Raw genomic sequence first — 19,028 nt, forward strand, 5'->3', positions numbered from 1 at the left:
GTGAAGTATTACCCTTGAATGCAAGGGTCTGATAGAACATATTGCTGATTTGTGAACATGCTCTATAAAAATGGTTTGGTGCTGTTTTGTGTTTATTTGAAAAGATACCTGCTGCAATTGATATTTTAATGTTTAGATCTACAAGGAAATTAAAAGTGTGTTGTCATTGTCAGCATTTACTGCCTATAAAGTATTGTGTTGCCTAGATAGATTTTTAAGCAATGTCCAAGTTACACTTATTGTATCTATACAAAAAATAATAAATGTGTTACACTATTTGGTGAAATTATTTGGTCCAGACAGCATAGGTATTAGGCGTGGCGAGAAAGTTCAGGGTCAGTAATATTTTGCATCCGTAGAAAAAGTTTTGCACCATAGAAAAAGTTTTGCATTAAATTCAAATTAGGGTCAATAATATTTGCATCCGTAGAAATAGTTTTGCATCCGTAGAAAAAAACATTACGGATGAAATCGTTTTGCATCCGTAAAAAAGTGATGGTCAAAAATATTTTGCATTGACACTAATTTGACTCCATAGAACGTCTCAGTGACACACCATGAGAAATGCACACACGAAATGTTAAATCTTTAAGAAATTACAAAGGATATATTTACGAATGGACATCTGTGTACAAATCATAGCACATTTATGTAAATGAAAACTTACAAATCACGAGTAAGAATTTTGTTTTTGTTGCAAAACACATTTGTAAATCCTGAAACATTGGTGGATCATGGTAATTGCATTTACGAATACTTTTGAGATACATCTCTCTCCATATAGGAGCGCGTGCGTGCATAACCGTGGAAGAAGTAGGAGGGATCCGAGCGTCAATACACCGACCCAGAGCCATAGAAAAAGAGTTGCGACACGCTTTGATCTCGCCGACACGTGATCACGTGGTTCATGTAGCTCGCTGTAGTTCCAAAAAAAACCACTGCTGTCAACCGGTTTGAATGGTTTTCAATGAAGCTGGCCAACGGAAGTCACTTTCTCAGGAAAATGATGAATGAAACAGGCTCAGTTAAATAAATCCGATATTCTGGCTATCTTCAGCAGACTCGTATCTACAAAAGGCAGTCCTCCCTGACGTGTTTGGTGTAGAATGGAGTGAAATACAACATTGTGAACACTCACTGCCAGTGAAACACAGGAAAAAGCTAGAGCTTTTTTTGTCACGTAGTTCCGGTAGCTTGCTGTAGTTAAACAAAACTCCCACTGCTGTCAACCTGTTTGAATGGTTTTCGGCGGGACAGACAGCAGCACCATCTCGATTCGCGGACATTTTCGGTATATTAACACAATGTCAATTGGTTACTGGTGTGTTGTATCATGTATGTCTGATACTTTATTAACATGTATGTATTACATGAACGTATAATACATAACGCAATATTGTGAAGCAGAGCTAGAAATGGCTATGCTAGCTACCATACTGTACCAACTGTACTGTACCGTACATACCAAACAGTAGCCTAATGAGGACTATATTGTTCCACTTAACGTTTAACCTTCGACTGTTGAAGTAAATGGGACTTGTTAAACGTTTTTTTATTCATCAGCCCACTTACAATTTACCACATTAACAACACTTACATTTGTAGTACTTGATGCAAGTTGAATAACCATTATCACCAGCAACTGCTCAAGACAAGAAAGGAGTTTGGTAAATAGAACAGAATAAACAAGGCAACCAACTGCATTCAATAAAACATTTTATTGTACAATATGTCCAGTGTTCTTCCACTCCTTTTGTTTGTAGTGATCTTCCTACATGAACAGCTCGCTAGAGTAAAAGTGTTGCTTACGTAGACCTATAGTCTAGCTCCAACTGCATTTAGAATCTAGCGTTCACAAGCTTACGATAAACTTTAACTAAAGCTGGCTATATAAAATACTACTGATAACAATTGATATGTGGTGGTCGAAATATTAAAAAATGCAGGATTTTCGTAAATTTACCAGCTAACTTGATTCAGACCGCTTAATCTGCAATTCATTGTTGCTAGCTCTACTAACTAGGCTAATAAGAGCTATATAGAAGACTTACTTTGTATGCCAACGAACACAAATAACTAGAACTAATTTGACAGACTATAAGGCAACTGACGTCTGGCTATGATACACGTGCTCTCTAGCTACCTTCAGTAAAAGTGTTGCTTGTTAGATACTAGACTACAGTCTAGCTCTAAATGCGTTTCGAATCAAACAAGCTATAATCTTACGATAAACTTTATCTAAAGCTAGCTATATGAAATACTACTAATAGCAATTGATATGTGGTGGTAAAAATATGAAAAAATGAAGGATTTTCATCAATTTACCAGCTAACTTGCTTCGGAGACACTGAAAATGAATGGGGTTGAACGGTAGAAAATGCAATGTTTGGAACTACAGGTCGCATGTGAAACGCTTTACTTCCGCATTCCTCGATAACAATGGGAGTCTATGGAAGTGTCGCAACTCTCTTTTTCTATGGCTCTGCACCGACCCAGCTGGAACCTACAATCTGCGATTTCTTGCAAGTGCAAAAGGCACCCGCACTGGAAACTAACCTTGGACAAGCTGGATACAGTCATGATATCGGGGCTTTTAAGCGCAAACAAATGTAATGGTCAAACTATACTATACTAAACCTCTCGCAATGAAAATATGTTACCTCGTTACGTGATCACCCATGAGTTAAAGTATTCTGAGTTTTGGGACCACGAATTATCCTTTCTTTGCCTAACATAAATTCTTGGCATTTATCACTTAAATTACGGGACGGGAACATAACTATCTAACATGGATCCAGGTCTCACTGATGTTCAGCAAACAGGTTTGAGCAAATTCAAATTTGTTATATAGTGTTTAAGTTCATACACACAAAAAACATACACATATGGACTTATATACGTACTCACTTAATATTATGAAAAGTTGCGTTAAGACGGAAAGTTGCGAAAGCTTAAGCCTGTGGTTCACTAATGCATCTTACACGCTTCATAACAGGCTGTATGGTCTGATAGCTATTCCTTGATTATGTTCTTCTCACGCGCTGCCGCTCTTTAGAGGACATGAAACCAGAAGAATCGACAGGTCCTCGACCAAGGATGTCAAGACAGCAGATACTCACACTAATATCTATGGCGTCTGTAAACTTCAGCTCAATGATTTGCTACTCCATTTTAGGACCATTTTTCCCGAACGAGGTAAGCTAACGTTGAGCAACATCACTCTGAGTGAATGTGAATTTGTTTGTATCAATTGATAGTAGCCTATGTGATGTGGTATGATGGAACCCCCCCCCCCCCCCCCTCCAAAAAAAACAAACAAAAACAAAATAACTACTATTACTCTTTAAAATGAATTACTTTGATGTTTGGTAAGGATAACTGTTGAGTGGAATGTTGACTTGATTGATGTTTGTATCACTTATTTGACATCAGAAAAAAGGCCTAACAATAGGGGCTATAAAATGGTCACACACTTAAAGGGGTGATCCCATTAAAACTGGTCTGGTGACGTATGTATTGTTCTATTTACTATCCCAACAAAGGCAGTAAAGAAAGGAGTGAACCAGACCACCATTGGCCTGATATTTGGGTGTTATGCTGTATGCAATCTGATTGGTGCCTTGGTTCTGGGTAAATATGTAAGTATCTTCAAGTACTGTATGTCCAGTCATCAGACAATGACACTTGCAACATGACATGTACAAAATAATTTAAACTCATTTTTTTCTATCCCTTCAGATTGTCCAGATAGGGGCGAAGTTCATGCTTATCGCAGGCTTATTTGTCTCTTCAGGATGCACAATTATTTTTGGGTGAGTCCTGTTGCTTACCAACATGTGTTATGAATAACTTCATCATTCAGAGCAAAGACCAGAAACAGAAGGAAAAAGCTTGACAGTCTATGAGCCACTGATGACTCTCATCATGGTGTTCTCCTAAGTCTTTCCTCGTTCTTGCTCTCTGCAGGTTGCTGGACAGAGTTCCCGAAGGAACACCTTTCATCGTGCTCTGTTTCATCACACGCTCTGTCGATGCTGTGGGCTTCGCTGCAGCCATGACGTCCTCCTTCGCAGTTTCAGCAAAAGTTTTCCCAAACAATATAGCAACTGTTTTGGTGAGTTTGGCCCACCCTTGTTTGGGTGGTATGTTGTTTAGGTATTAGAATCATGAGCTAACAAAATAGCATTGTTGTCCTGGGTTGTTTATATCTGTTGTACTTGGAGATCTGTGGTCATAGTCCCCTGCGGCAATGGACGTTTATTAAGTTAAACGCTTACACAATTGCATGGATTCTGCAAAATAAAATGAATAAAAAAAAAAAATGAAACAAAGCTGGGAATAGGTCAAACTGCATCTACATATTTGAGGTTCTCAGTGTGGTGTGACTACGATGTGTTTTGTCTACCAGGGGAGCTTGGAGATCTTTACAGGGTTGGGTCTCATTTTGGGGCCACCTCTCGGGGGTTGGTTGTACCAGTCATTTGGATATGAAGTTCCCTTTATGACGCTGGGCTGCTTCCTGTTTCTGATGGTCCCCTTCAATATCTATATACTACCACACTTTGGTAAGACCTTTAATGCAAGATATGTGACCATTCCTGTTATCTTATTCAAATGTAATCTTGCTGTAATGACTTATCATGTTATAAGTATGTGATGTCATGATCATTTCTTAATGCATTCCTGTCCGTTGAGTGAGGTGGCATCAGTGATGTATGCAAAATTGTCATTTTTGGGACGTTGTATTTGAGATATGACGGTGTGTCCTTGGGCAAGGCACTTCACCCTACTTGCATCGGGGGATTGTCCCCGTACTGACTGTAAGTCGCTCTGGATAAGAGCGTCTGCTAAATTACTAAATGTAAATATGATGATGTTGCACTGTCATATAAACCCTGAATATTCCTTGGATTAATACTGCTGGACTTGTGTACTTTCAGCCCTTGATTATCTGTTGCTCCTACTGCATGTTCATTTCCTGATTTTCTGGGGATAAAAATCACCTGCTAAATTAACAAATGGAAACGATGAGCTTCTCTACTGCTGTGCTTACCTCACAACCCAGATGCTGATCCGACTAAGGATTCCTTCTTCCGGCTGTTTAGTCATCTGAAGATTGTGCTGATCTGCTTCATCATATTCACCCTCAGCTCTGGGCTGGGCTTTCTGGACGCCACCCTGTCCTTGTATGCCATTGACAAGGTACAAGAACGTTTCCTTTGTAGTATGTAAACAAGGGCGTCATGTGACTTGAGTGCAGCTCTGACTTCCTGCATGTGTTTGTAGTTTAATCTCTCCCCAGGTTTTGTGGGACTCCTCCTTCTAGGCTTGTCCTTACCTTACTGTGTGGCATCGCCTATCCTGGGCATTATCAGTGACAAGTTTCCTGTAAGTCATAGAAATCCCAACACTACAGTGCCGGTGGGGATGTGGTTTGCGTCTGATTGCGTACTCATCATGGACGTGTTGTGTTGTTCTAGTCGACCAGGTGTTGGTTCATGGTGGTTGGAGGCTTCACCACAGCGCTGGCCTTCTGCTTCCTGGGCCCTCTCCCACTATTACACATTCAAAGGTGAGCAGAAGTTAGTGTTAGGTGTTATTGTGCATGCAGCCTTTTTTTCTAGTGTACGAAAAAGAGACTTAAAATACATAGTTTACTCAAAATATTCAACGATTCCATTTTTACTGATCCTGATGGAAATTCTACAATTCACCTAATAATGTATGATCAGTTCCGAGTAAAAATAAACAAACACATGAGCAAAAATAAATACAAGTATTAACCAGGACTAAGCATTATACCAGGACTAATTAAATCTGTTGTGTCTAGTCAGCTTTGGCTGTTGGTGTTCATGCTAGGCGTCATTGGGTTCTCCCTGGGCATGACAGCCATCCCGACCTACCCAGAGATGCTTCTCTGTGCACTGTGAGTGGCCATGACACTGATTTACTGTACCGCTTACTGTACAACTGCAAATGCGACTCAACACCAAACTGTCGTCCTTTTTTGAATGAAGTGAAAATGGATTTGAGGAGGGGCTTGGTACACTTGGACTGGTGTCAGGATTGTTTGGAGCGGTTTGGTCCATCGGGTAAGTGATGTCAAATACATAGTTGTACCTCACACTACTAAGTCTTTCATATCCATTTTATAAACAGATGGTAGAAGGTGAAGGTTAAATGTCCAGAGTTTGGAGTCTCACCAAGAATAGTTTTATTTTGTGTAGGATGTTTTGTGGTCCAACACTCGGTGGCTTTCTCACGCAACATCTGGGTTTTGAGTTGGCTGCAGCTATCCAGGGAGGACTGGCGTTTCTGGCGGTGAGTGCAACCTCCACATCAGCTCGTTTTGCTCATCATGTTTCAGATCTGTTACAGTACCTTACACACGTGTTGTGAAGGTTATTAGATGGCAGGAGTGGGCAGGATTCAAAGATGTTTGTGGTTTTCATAGGAAGCCAAGTGGTCCACAATGTTAAATGCCCCCCTCAGAAAGCAGACACCACAGATATTTAAACCAGAACCAATGTTTAAGCTGTAAACTTGATTTAATAGCATTGGTTGGATTCTGTCACTCTATTATCTGTTATATTAGAATGTCAATTGTAAAAAAATATGTAATTCAGCTGTATTATGGCCTGAGGGCTAATTATATACTTACCAGACAATAACTGGCAGTGGTCGCATGGTTGAATTGAATAGCACAGTAGGTGCTGGTCTGCAATACATTGAGATATAACAAAATACTTTGATGAAGAATTGGGGTGTAATCAAAGTCAGGGGGCGTAGAGTGGACGGGGTATTAACATACTGTAGTGCGCGATCAGAGCAGAAATGTTGACATTTGATTGATGACGGAGGTAGCAGAGTTCACATCTACCAACTGTAACAGGAACAATAAGGCAGCTGGTTGAACAAGGAGGCGTGGTATGATATGTTAACATGACTTAATATTCACTTGTTAACCTTCTCCTCTAATCTTTAGGCCTCCCTTCTTGGCTTGTACTATCTCTCTCGAAGAATCTGCTATCTGAGGTAATCATTATTATGATTTTAATCAACAGCTAGTAAAATTAAGAAAATCCCTGTATAATTGAATTCTTAGAAGTTATTGTTCATTGTAAATTCACTGATCCCTAAATCAAGATTTCTTGGAGGATTTCCTCTGGTTCTTTGGCTGACTGTGCTGTTTTGTCTGGACCCCAGGGTTTCACATGAGAGCAGGTTTGAAGCCACCAATGAAAGGACTCCTCTTCTCAACACTGATCTCTTACCAGTGGCTGTCTGAACTAGACACACCAGAACTCCATCACGTTCTTCATGGAACTTTGTCTTGCCAAGCGAAGCAAAACGATCAGATTTTATATGTGTATGTATTGTATAAGTCTTTGATGTGTATATGACATTTTTGTAGCAGCAGAATGTAATGTCTTTATACATGGGAGACACATTGTTTCATCAATGACTAATAAGGGTTATGTTGTTTTGATCTGAAATGTATATAATTTGAAGTGAACTGCAGAACCAAACTGTCTGACACTTAAAACCCCTCAATCTGGTTTAACTACACAGGGTGAAGAAAATAAGTAATCAGTAGTATCTTTAGGTTTTGCCACCCAGATGCAGCTAATCAAGCCGTCAGCCAGCAAACCAACCAATTATCCAGCCTGCTGTTCAACCAACCAGCTAGCCAGTTCATCACTCTCCCGTTTCTTAGTTGAGGTGAATTGTCTTCCGATTATTGTTTGTGCAATGAATAGCAAAGGGCTCAGGTAACAGGTTGCATTGTAAACATTTGTGCTGTGCTTGTGCAGCACAGTGTGTTAACGCCAGGCCACTCCACACCCCATGACTAGGATTGCTCCTGGCTGAGCTGTGTGTGGCAGCTCCTGGCTGCTGATCCTTATCAGGGCAGGGGAGACGGAATGACCAGAGTTCAGTTACTTGATGAGTAGGCTTGGTTAATGGTCATTGTCCATGAAACACATTAGTTTCAGGTTAAGTATTGTGATATAATTTTTATGAATCAAAATGGCAAAATGAAAGTTCCCATTGTATTTGAAGATTCATTATGCCAAATTCTGACACTTCTACTAGGCAAAAAATCTAAGAAGGAAATGTCTTAAGAGTGCCAAGAAATGTATTGAACATGGTTACAAAATATACCACCCAGATGCAGTACTCCAGTAATCCACATTTGATTAAGACAAAAATGGGATACAAATAGACAACAAAACCCACCTGGCAACTATTATTAAATGCTCCATGCTACTGCAAAAGGGTTACAAACTTTCTTAATCTCTGACAGGCTAAGAAAATAGCTCTATAGCATTACATAAATGTCTGGTTAAAAAACACTGCTTATGAGAATTTTAGATATGTTCACTGCAATAAATACAAACATGAATGTATCAAAACATTTAAAAAAACTATACTTTCTTGACTTTTTCTTAGATTTGTCAAATATGGACATAAAAAAAAACACGAGTACTTTTCTGGACATCTGCTAAAATAAGTCAAAATACAGGATTTAAAGCACTCCTGGTGCATAAAGAGAATCTGTTCTGTGGTAATGGGATCTAGGGGTCAGGCTCGAAGGCGCTGTTGGCCTGTCCTGTAGAGGGTCCTGGTCTCCTGGGGAGGGGCCTGGCTGTCCCCCTGGTTGATGCTGTTCCTGCAGCCTCCGGGTCGGAGGAGGTGGCCTGGGACTGGACCTCCAGCTTCCTCGCCTTCTTCTTCTTCTTCCTGGTTCTTCAGAGTTACACAAATACATCAGAACGATTGACATGGGGGGGGGGGGGGGTACAGGGACAGGAGTGTTTGAGGTAGAAGAGGGGCTTACTTAGGAACGGGTAATTCTGGATCTGTGTCCTGCTCAGAGATGAACTTGAGTTCCCCGGAGGCACTGATGATAGCCGAAACCTGCAGTGGGATGGGGTGACCAGAAGATGAGAGGAGGACACGGAGACAAGATCCACACAACTCTTTTAAATCACTCCAGAAATGAAACAGCGATGAGTGATTAAAACAGACAGCGAGGCAATAAGATGAGAAAGGAAAAAGCAAAGGGACAAAGGGTCTGGAGAACAGGGTGAACACCGAAAAAGAAACTCCAGCCACTTCCCAGACATATATCAGAATGATTAAAACAGATGGAGGCTGCGTCCTGTCCCGTGGGTCACCTTGGTGGGTGTTGTCCTCTCTGCTGAAAGCTCTGTGCGTTCGGACAGAGCCGACTGGGCCTCCAGGGTCTTGGACACGTCCTCGTTGACGTCTCCTGGAGGAGAAACAAGAGCAAGAAAACACCTGAGCATCTCAGACACTTCCTGTTGTAAAAACTGAAAAGACTGTTTCAATTGAAATACAATCAAATATTTACAATATTTGCGTTTTTTCCACGTTTATTTACCTTCCTCTGCCACATAGGTAGCTGGAAAATATCCCTGCTGTCCATTGGCTAGACGACCGAACCACCAGTTATCGTTGTCCTTGTAGAGCACGTGGATGACATCACCACGAAGCACAGTCAACTCGTCCGACCGGTTCGCAGTGTAGTCATAGAGAGAGACGACCTGAGAGAACAAACGAGCATTCAGATCAGAGGCCCGCTCTAATATAACTAAGCTCATGTAATCTAAATCATGTACGTACCGTACGATTGTTGATACTGTTGTTGTGTTTGTTGCGCTTGTCTTGTTTGCGGAATGATGTAATGTTGTCTCAATGAAGCTATTGTGTCTGGTAAAAACGCTGACTGCTCCTTGGCACTAACCACTGTTCCTTCTAGTACATCGTTATCTGAGGCACTTAATACCTGCTCTATTTGTACGTCGCTTTGGATAAAAGCTATCAACGGACACTGATGCCTCTGGACGCAATTAGATAGAATTTGAAAGATACGACCAATCAGACCAATGAAATGTCATCTTGGTTGTTTAGGAAACTGCCTCAATGTTTCTCCTCTGTACAGTCATAATAATATACCCGCCCCATGTCAGATAAACGATCCTGATTGGCTTGACACTTTTCATGCCGGAAGGGAATCAGTTAATGGGGCAGACCCATCTGCCACAGCAAAGAAACCATGAGCTGGCATCTACTACATAAATAAAATGTTAAATCTAAAACAAAGCTACAGTTTTCTTTTACCGTGTGCTGGGCTGGTACGATGGGACCTGTTTGATCAGAGAGACTCTAAAAAGAAGAAGACACATTTGTAAACAATCGCATACGATAAATTCTACTTACACTCTCTATGGTTATACCTCTCAAGAATATGAAAAGTGTAGATAGAAGTCTAATGTAGTAAGAATAAGTAGCAAGAACACTAAGTGTGCTATGAAGATAAGAAGCCTCACCGACTGCCGCTTCAGAGACCGGGTCTCTCTGTGACGCGGGCCCACCGGACTGAACCCTCCTTCAGACACAAGCAGAAGGAAAAGAAGAAACAAAGTTTACATGTTGTAGATATGAAGACACTATTCTGTGTGCGTCTTTCCACCTACGGACACAGGTGAAGATCATAAGAGGCCCGTCCTGGTCCTTGTGCACGCTGTACATGTCTTCAGATCCACACCTCTGTACTCGGGACTCGGAATGTTCAATCTTAGCTAAATCCCTTTTGCTAGCTCGGTATTTAAAATGCCTCGCTCTGCATGAATGCTTTACATAAGCTCATTTGTCAAAACCTGACCTAAATTCGTAATCACGGGAGACCAAAAGTCCCACAAGGTTGCTGACACAGCCGATGAAGACGTATCCTTCACCGGGTGGGGGGGTTGGGGGGCTTGACCCAGTAACCTTCTCAGAGCAGGTATCTCCTGGGGGGGTCAGCCTGTCTGAGAGGAAGAGCAGTGTGGTGTCGTTGTGTGTGTGACACTCACGATTGTGGGGGCCCAGGGAGGCCTGGGAGATGAGCTGCCCCCTCAGGGAGTCCGACAACTGCAGCTTGGAGTGAGGAGACAGGAGGGAGGGGGGCGGCAGGGAGGTGTTCAGACCCACCTGCAACATATCTTGATTTTAGATCATCACAAGAGAATATAAAACAGAATATAATATGTAATATAATAACATTAGTATATATTATTATAGAGATCTCAATTAACGAACATTAGTAAAATACAGAAAGATCTTTAAATGGCAGGCACAAATTGATCATCAATCTGTGCTTCTCTCATCTCCAGCTTAAACAGCGATCAGATACTGATCTGTCATCTTCAGGGTTTCCCCTGCAGAAAATGTGTTAGTTAAGGTGGTGGTGGTGGGGGGGGGGGGAGGTGCAAAACGTTTTTCCTCCAATGCGTTCTGCATAGAAGGGAGACTGGCGTTGGTCACAGTTTGGAATGGAAGGGAGAAAACTGGACAACGGCGGAAATCGCTATTAAAATTATTAATATGATTATTTTTGTTGTTGTTTTTGACAATGTAGTTAACATTTACATTTACATTTTAGTCATTTAGCAGACGCTCTTATCCAGAGCGACTTACAGTAAGTACAGGGAAATTCCCCCCGAGGCAAGTAGGGTGAAGTGCCTTGCCCAAGGACACAACGTCATTAGGCACAGCCGGGGAATCGAACTGCAACCTTCAGATTACTAGCCCGACACCCTCACCGCTCAGCCACCTGACCTCAGTTAAGGCGGCAGGCGTGTGTTGCTTAGGCGGCCGCCTTAACTGCAAAGTGCTGCGGGAAACCCTGATCTTTATGGATCAGTGTGGCTCAAGTAACTATCATTGAAGTTGACAGGATTTTGAGATCAGGAGACTTTATCTTACTGAGTCAGACACCAGGCTCCGCCCCCTCTGAGACCATCCCATTCTGTCTATAAAAAGAGAAAAGGGACTCCCATAAGACAACAGGGACATTAGTCACACACCCAAATCTGTTGAACTACAACTACCAGAATTCAGCTGTGTGCGTGCCGCTACAGTAACTCCTGTACCTTGTTCTGATACATATCCCATGGAGGAGGTGTTTATATGTGGCTCCTGTTGGTCAGCATAGGAGAGGAGTTAGTTAGGAGTTAGTCCAAATCCAGGTTTGTTGACAAAGACAACCCAAGTGAAGTGATGAAAGCAAATAACACATGCACACGATTTACAGGGACTTCTTCAGGCTCAAACTGAACAGAAATAACCAAACCAAATGAGCCGGGCTACGTACGAGAACCGAGTCAAGCTTCTCCCTGACGCGCTGCATCTTGAGGTCCAGGCGGGCCGAACTGGCGAAGCTCTCCATGGCGGTGGCGTCCGGGGGGGCGGCGTGCTCCAGGGAGGGTCTGCCAGGCCCAGCAGAACCCACCCTGCTCTGGACCTGCAGGTTCTCTACCTCCATCTGGGCCACTACACACACACAAACACAACCACACAGGCTCACTGATAAGCACTCACAATGGTCTATGAAGTATAGCTCTGATTGTCCTAGTATTATTAAGGAGGGGTGGGGGTGGGGGACACTAGCATGATGACTATTACAGTGTGAATACTTGACACTAGCATGATGACTATTACAGTGTGTATACTTGACACTAGCATGATGACTATTACAGTGTGTATACTTGACACTAGCATGATGACTATTACAGTGTGTATACTTGACACTAGCATGATGACTATTACAGTGTGTATACTTGACACTAGCATGATGACTATTACAGTGTGAATACTTGACACTAGCATGATGACTATTACAGTGTGTATACTTGACACTAGCATGATGACTATTACAGTGTGTATACTTGACACTAGCATGATGACTATTACAGTGTGTATACTTGACACTAGCATGATGACTATTACAGTGTGTATACTTGACACTAGCATGATGACTATTCACTCACCTTTGCGGTCGTAGATGTAGACGTGCACTGGCTGACTCTGACCGAAGGCACAAAAGGCCACCATGTTCTCTTGAGGGTGAAACGCCACACCGCGGAGCGCCGTCGGGTAAGACAGCTCAGAGTACACCGCCACCTGGTCGCCTGGACACACACACACCACACCCGACTGCTCTCTGAGGACTCGACAGGGAAAAGAACACGAAAGAACTACGGTTCCCAGCTGCCCCGCTGTGCGGTGGGTAGACCCCGTGCCCTCACCGGTCTCTGCGTTCCACACGTAGGCCATGCCGTCCTCGCTGCCTGAGAAGATGAAGTTGCCGCAGGGCGTGAAGGTGCTGTGGATCCTCTCTCTGTAGTTGGTGGCTCCGCTGTACTTCTTCACAGCAAGCCTAAGACACCCCAAATATCACACTTGTATTCCATATTTACATCATATGTCAAGAAAATATTTTGTAATTGTTTATAAATGTAATTTGAAAAAATCTTTCATGATAATCATCAGCTTAAGATTTGGGGGGAAAAGTTGAATGTACATGTAAAAATGTACATGAATTTCAGAATATCTTAGTGTTTGGCATGTCCCTCTATTTTGTTTTAAGGGCAGCGTGCATGGACTGCCCAAATTTGTGAAAAACCTGATGAACCATGTTATCCCAGCTTGACTAAAAAATATTTAGAGCACAAAAGCTTCTTGTGATGTCTCGGAATGCTCTGGCTTTCTCAATGTCCAATTCCCCCATTAATATGCTCTCCAACTTTTAGCCCCTACTATACACTGTACTCAAACGCAATTTATGATCATCTCAATAATATATCGATCACAGCAAATACTTACACTCTCAAATCCATGACCCTGACAACGCTGTCCTTGGCGTGGATGAGCAGGCGCCGTCCATTGGGGTGGACCTGTAACGTGTTGATGGGAATCCCACCGAGGTCACTCTCTCCAATCTCCTGGAGGGAGAAAGTGTGTTAGCGCTGCACCCAGAGACTGAACGGGTGGGGGCCGCGCGGAGCCTGTTCGACGCGTCTCTCCTCAAACCTTCTCGACGAGCCAGTGTCGGCAGGGGCGCTGGTGGGAGGAGTCAGCCACCGTCGTCCTCCAGACGATGATGTGACCCGTGTTGTCGGCGGAGAACATCCTGGTTCCTGCGTGGAAGGACAGCCGGGTCGTTACGGTGACACTCGGCACGCGATGACACCAACAAATCCTGTCACTACCTTTGTGACATTCCTAGCCCAGGCTAGCCTAGCACCAACACGTCTAATAAACGAGCACCTTCAGAGTCGAAGCAGAGAGCATTGATAAAGCTCTTGTGACCCTCAAATTCCTGGAGCAGCACGCCATTGACGTCCCGGACGTTCACTCCCCACACCCGCACCAGGAAGTCGTAACCCCCGGTTACCACAAGATGCTGGGCCGTGGGGTGGTACTGGGCGCAGTACACGAACGAGGGGTGAGGGAGAACCTTCCGGGCGATGCCCTGGAGCCTCTCCACGTCCCACATTCTGAGGGAGGGAAAGAGAGATGCATCATGGGAGAGTGTTGTGGTTGTCATGGATACCCATGTAGAACCATGGTAATTGATAAGATAGTGAGATGTGGTGGTAATATTAAAATAATACAGTCCAGGTCATGTGTAAACAGAGCTAAAAAAGAAATCTGGAAAGAATATCAAGAGCACAAACGCCCTCTAGAGGAGCTTTGTAGGTATCACATTATGAGTTTATTACTTATTTGCCCTCCCCTCTTCCACCCCCTTTACATTCCTCTCTTTCTTTTTAGCCTCGGATCCCTGCCTCATTCTCCTTTTCCCCTCTTCTCTTCTCTTTTCTTCCCTCCCTCCCTTCCTCACTCTTTTCTCTTCCTGTTCCACTCCCTCCCCCTCTGTTCTCCCCTCCCTCCCTCTCCAGACGTACCTTACAGTGCCATCTGAGGAGGCTGACAGCAGACTGTAGTCGTCTCTGGACCAGCAGAGATCGTACACAATACTTAGGTGGCCACTGAAGGCGGCCAGCACTTTGCCTGAGGGAATCTCGTACACTGTTGAAAAGAAAAGAGGGCAAAACGTCTCAACAACGACTCCATAGACTCTTCACTCTCATGTTACCTGAACGTGGCTCTGAGAGCAGAAAGGGGCAGAGCCGCTCACCGACTACGGGGAAGGCATCTCGGTCAGCGCAGGCAGCCGCCAGCGCTCTCCCGTCATGAGAGAAGCGGATGGTGAAGCAGCCCATCTGGCCTCCTCTGAACGCCAGCAAGGGCTTGTTAGGGATGCGGCAGGCCTGGGTGAACAAGAACAACTTGTCAGGAAATACAGCCGGAGAGAGCTTGCTTCATCTGGGCGTATCGTCATGGGTTGAGGGGACGTTTCCGGCCCCACTGAGCAGCTGAAATTTATTCGACAGCCATATACAATATTTGTGACAGGATTCTTGGAACCACGGGAGTGTATTGATCATGGAAATTCAAATCTGTTCCTGGAGAGCTACCTTTTTTCTGTAACTTGTGACTGTTGTCTTTTGTGTTTATCTGGTATTTTTCTGAAATAGTTTATGTACACAATGCTATTTTCCTGTTTGCTTTCTTGCCAGGTCGCCCATGCAAAACAGGTTTTAACCTCAATGGGTCTTTCCTGGTTACATATATATATATATATATATTTTTTTTTATCACTCCAGACCTGGCCAGGCACCCGGCTCCATTTCAGCTGAGCTGGTTTGCTGTCCATCATCTGGGTGGTGGTTCTCCTGGTGACCTCGCTCTGGAGCTCGCTGAAGGAGGTGCTCCCTCGCTCCTGCTGCAGGGCCATCATGGAGCGGATACTGGGGTCCACCTGGGGAGAGGGCCCACACACCTTCATCTCTACCCTCTTCTCTCTGGGTCAACACACCTTTACTAATCTCTACCCTGTCCTGAGTTAACACATTTTCACTCGTCTCCAACCTGTCTTTCTTTGACCTGGTACATAAATTCAATGCACTAATAGTTCATAAATTAAAAGAAACAAATTCTAAATTAAGGTACATAATATATATTGTCAATAAAGAGATAATCCACTCCACTCTCTGGTTAGAATAGATGGAGAGCAGAGATGACACCAGCCACGTATGTGACATCGCAAGTGAACATACACAAAAAAAGGGGAGTCAGTTGGCTGAGCGGTGAGGGAATCGGGCTAGTAATCCGAAGGTTGCCAGTTTGATTCCTGGTCATGCCAACTGGGCAAGACACTTCACCCTACTTGCCTCGGGGGAATGTCCCTGTACATACTTTAAGTCGCTCTGGATAAGAGCGTCTGCTAAATGACTAAATGTAAATGTAAAATAGGACATCAATTGACATCAGAGTTGCAAAACAAGCGGCCTGTTTGTGAGCCCAAACGTACGTGTTCAGGGAGTTTGAGGCCCTTTGCGGTGATGTACAGGGTGGAGGCATATCTGTTTCGGGGATATCTTCTCCACCAGTCCACCACCTCGATGGTCTGGGGCTGTCTTCTAGCCCGGGGAGGGGGGCAGTAGAGCTGGAGGCGCAGTTTGCTGTCGATGTTCAGGACCCCGTTGGTACCCACGAGCTGCACATAGGAAAACATGTTACAAGTCAATGTGACAATATCATATATTTTGTATTTGATATATAACTTAATTATTAGATTTATTACTTACTAACCGATAAGTCAAATGCAGGGTTATTTTCTGATACCAACCTTTAGAAAAGCCCATGCAATTTTTCTAAATCCCTGTTCATGTTTGTCAACATCAACATTGGCTCTGGCTTCCTCCATGGTCAAGAAGTCCAGGACCTATGTCATATTCATAACACATGGGTTTCATTTCATTGAATGCAATTGGAACTGTCTATGCAAAGAATGTCATAACATGCAGTGTTTAAATGAATCTTTCCTACCTCGAAGAACAGCATAACTCTAGGGCTTTCGTCATCATTCTGAAGGAAATAGCCAAAGCGTTCGTTGAAGACGATCTGCTCCTCCCATTCTGGAATAGTCGACTTGTTCTTCTTGAAGTCAAAGGGCTGGGTCATGATAGGAAGTATATGGTCTACGTTTTCCTGCTCATAGAATGAGGAGACCGGACGATGACTGAAAGAAATACGAGGGGGAAACATTTCAAAATAAAAGCATTACCTCGACAGCTTGACACCGAGACTTCTACAGGTAGCACAACATTCTCACCTGTCTTCCTTTTTCACATACTGTCCAGTGATCTCATCGATGACGTGGATCTTCACCATGGGGTGTGACACCAGCAGGGAGGTCTTCAGCCTGTCTGCACGGTGGATGTAGATGCCCAGTACCAAGCTGTCATCAAAGGCAGAGCCTCTGGGTACTTCAACCTCTGTATCGCTTTCTTCTTTCACCACTAGGACCAGAAAACAAACAGTCACTCTCATTTGGGGGAGAAAAAACACTTGGGGGGGAGATACAAGTTCAAATTTACTTTCAACCACCTTGCTTTTTCTTCTTCTTCTTTTTCCCTTTGGATTGTGTCAGTATTGAGTCAGCTTTGGGGTTTGTCTCCCTGTCTTCATCTTGGCTCCTGGTGTTGGAGGTCTTTTCCACAGAGGTCCTCAGCTCTGTTGCCTCGTCCGCCTGGCTATGCTGCAAATCTGACGCCGCACTGCACAGGTGAGAAAAGCCAATCGTTAGCAAAGCAAAGTCCCTCTACGCTGACTCCATCTTTCCAATCATCTCGCATGTTATTCAAAGTCCTAGTTCCTCGTCTGAGTGAACGAACCTCGTGTCCCTCTCGGTATCCAACGGCCTCAGTTTCTTCTTCTTCTTCTTCCCGACTTCGTTGTTCAGCGCCACTCCCTGAGAGGCCGGGATGGACTTCCTGCTTTTCCCCACGGCCCTCTCCTCCTCCTGCGCTATCTGCTGCTGGTACTCCTGGATCAGCTCGTCCGCTGCCTCCACCTCCCGGCTCTCCGCGGCGGCTTCCTCATCCGCTTTCCTTCTCCCTTTATTGCTCTTCCTCTTCGGTCCCTTTTCCACATCGTCGGCCTCCACACAAGGCTTGGCCTCGGAGCCCTTGGCGTTCGTAGCACGGTCGTCCTGGTCTATGCGGATGATGTGACTGGAGGTGTCTTCAGGGGACCGAGGGAGTGGAGGAAGCTCTCTCCGGCTCTTCCTCTTGCCCTTGGGAGGCTGAGCATCCTCCTGGTTCCCGTTGTTGTTCAGGTTGACCTTCTCCACCACCTCCCTCTCCCTGCGCTTGTTCTTGGTGAAGCGTGCGCTCCCCTGGTCAAGGTGGTACGTATTCTGGAGGATGGTCTCATTGTCCTCTGTGTCTTTCTCAAGGTCAAGGTCTTTTCTCAAGGTTTGGAGCTGTGGTGGATGGGGCAGGGTGTGTAAGGGTTAACTGTAAACAAGACTATAGGCCTAATGCATTGAAGATGCTGAATATAGAGTTAGAGCAAAACCACCATCTTGTTTTGACTCACCACGATGCTCTCTGGAGGCTGAGGGTTCCTTTTCTTCACCTTTTTCCTCTCGGACGGTAGGTCAGTATATTTCTTAAAGACCTCATCAAACCTGGCCCTGGTCTTCGCCCGGGCTTCACTCTCACCTGTTGGAAGGACATAGACAGTCTCCAATACATGGAGCAAAGTTGCACATAGAACAATGAGGCATGCCGTGAAGAGCTAGCCAAAGTGTTTTTAGTATGTTGTTTTTAGCTACTAGTAACTGGCTTGCTACAGTTCTTTATCATTAAATCACAGCATTAAGGAGCTGTGTGCACTCACCTGCTGGCATTCTTGAACGCTGGTTCGACACTCATTCTGCGTACAAAGAACCCAAACAAGGATTTTCTTTCTGGATTTACAAGATAGTAAATTAACGGTCTCAGTGGCGGCTAATAACAAGCCAGCCAGCTCTCTGGCTAGGTAACCTCGACCAGATTAGCAAGCTACTGCAGTGAGTACTACTGGTGCTAGCTAGTCAGCTACTGTAGCCTATCTAGCTACTACTATTTTAGCTAGTGTACTGTACAGTACTGTATCAAGTTGTCAAAACTGATGGATACAGCTAATCGCAATATGCAAACATCACACATTTGCTATCTAAGCTAGATCATATCTAATCGCTTTGTATTCAACTAAGAGTAGTCAGCTCGCTGGCTAGCTGCTGTGATTTACGATCTCCATTGCTACCGGTGGATCCGTTGCGA

The 19,028-nt window shown here is 44.0% G+C and overlaps 2 protein-coding genes across 3 annotated transcripts; one reads left to right on the forward strand and one right to left on the reverse strand.

The window, feature by feature from the left end:
• The first annotated feature begins 2,540 nt into the window (after positions 1-2,540).
• Positions 2,541-7,404, forward strand: slc18b1 (solute carrier family 18 member B1). The gene is made up of 14 exons (XM_067243001.1): positions 2,541-2,822; positions 3,056-3,195; positions 3,543-3,638; positions 3,739-3,812; positions 3,967-4,114; positions 4,409-4,565; positions 5,066-5,202; positions 5,287-5,388; positions 5,481-5,572; positions 5,831-5,926; positions 6,018-6,092; positions 6,228-6,321; positions 6,986-7,035; positions 7,207-7,404. The coding sequence occupies exons 1-14, from the start codon at positions 2,789-2,791 to the stop codon at positions 7,286-7,288; spliced, it is 1,377 nt and encodes a 458-aa protein (XP_067099102.1). The 5' UTR covers positions 2,541-2,788; the 3' UTR covers positions 7,289-7,404.
• Positions 7,405-8,118: 714 nt separating this feature from the next.
• On the reverse strand, positions 8,119-18,998 carry ahi1 (Abelson helper integration site 1). 2 transcript variants are annotated; one of them, XM_067243000.1, is made up of 26 exons: positions 18,604-18,998; positions 18,301-18,425; positions 17,595-18,184; positions 17,308-17,477; positions 17,033-17,219; positions 16,747-16,939; positions 16,547-16,642; positions 16,229-16,414; positions 15,524-15,676; positions 14,993-15,125; positions 14,760-14,883; positions 14,119-14,348; positions 13,882-13,988; positions 13,675-13,793; positions 13,098-13,228; positions 12,840-12,980; positions 12,164-12,342; positions 11,943-11,988; positions 11,776-11,822; positions 10,884-11,001; positions 10,359-10,414; positions 10,150-10,194; positions 9,410-9,572; positions 9,183-9,277; positions 8,843-8,922; positions 8,119-8,751 (listed from the first exon to the last, which is right to left on the reverse strand). In XM_067243000.1, exons 1-26 carry the CDS (start codon positions 18,611-18,613, stop codon positions 8,580-8,582), a joined length of 3,696 nt encoding a protein of 1,231 aa, XP_067099101.1. In that variant the 5' UTR covers positions 18,614-18,998; the 3' UTR covers positions 8,119-8,579. The 2 variants fall into 2 exon arrangements, with proteins under 2 accessions (XP_067099101.1, XP_067099099.1); XM_067242998.1 differs by having other exon boundaries at positions 10,359-10,417.
• Between the last annotated feature and the right edge of the window lie 30 nt (positions 18,999-19,028).

This window comes from Osmerus mordax, chromosome 9 (genome assembly GCF_038355195.1).
Source record: "Osmerus mordax isolate fOsmMor3 chromosome 9, fOsmMor3.pri, whole genome shotgun sequence".
NCBI lineage: Eukaryota > Metazoa > Chordata > Actinopteri > Osmeriformes > Osmeridae > Osmerus > Osmerus mordax.

What these genes read in the sequence shown, in the direction of transcription:
- slc18b1 (XM_067243001.1), top strand. Translation starts at nt 2,789, where the DNA reads ATGGATCCAGGTCTCACTGATGTTCAGCAAACAG. An exon ending in GACCATTTTTCCCGAACGAG is followed by an intron (nt 3,196 to 3,542) that starts GTAAGCTAACGT and finishes ATCCCAACAAAG; the next exon opens with GCAGTAAAGAAAGGAGTGAA. An exon ending in GGAGCGGTTTGGTCCATCGG is followed by an intron (nt 6,093 to 6,227) that starts GTAAGTGATGTC and finishes TATTTTGTGTAG; the next exon opens with GATGTTTTGTGGTCCAACAC.
- ahi1 (XM_067242998.1), bottom strand. An exon ending in GATACCGAGAGGGACACGAG is followed by an intron (nt 17,478 to 17,594) that starts GTTCGTTCACTC and finishes TCACCTGTGCAG; the next exon opens with TGCGGCGTCAGATTTGCAGC. An exon ending in AGGGTCATGGATTTGAGAGT is followed by an intron (nt 13,229 to 13,674) that starts GTAAGTATTTGC and finishes GGGGTGTCTTAG; the next exon opens with GCTTGCTGTGAAGAAGTACA.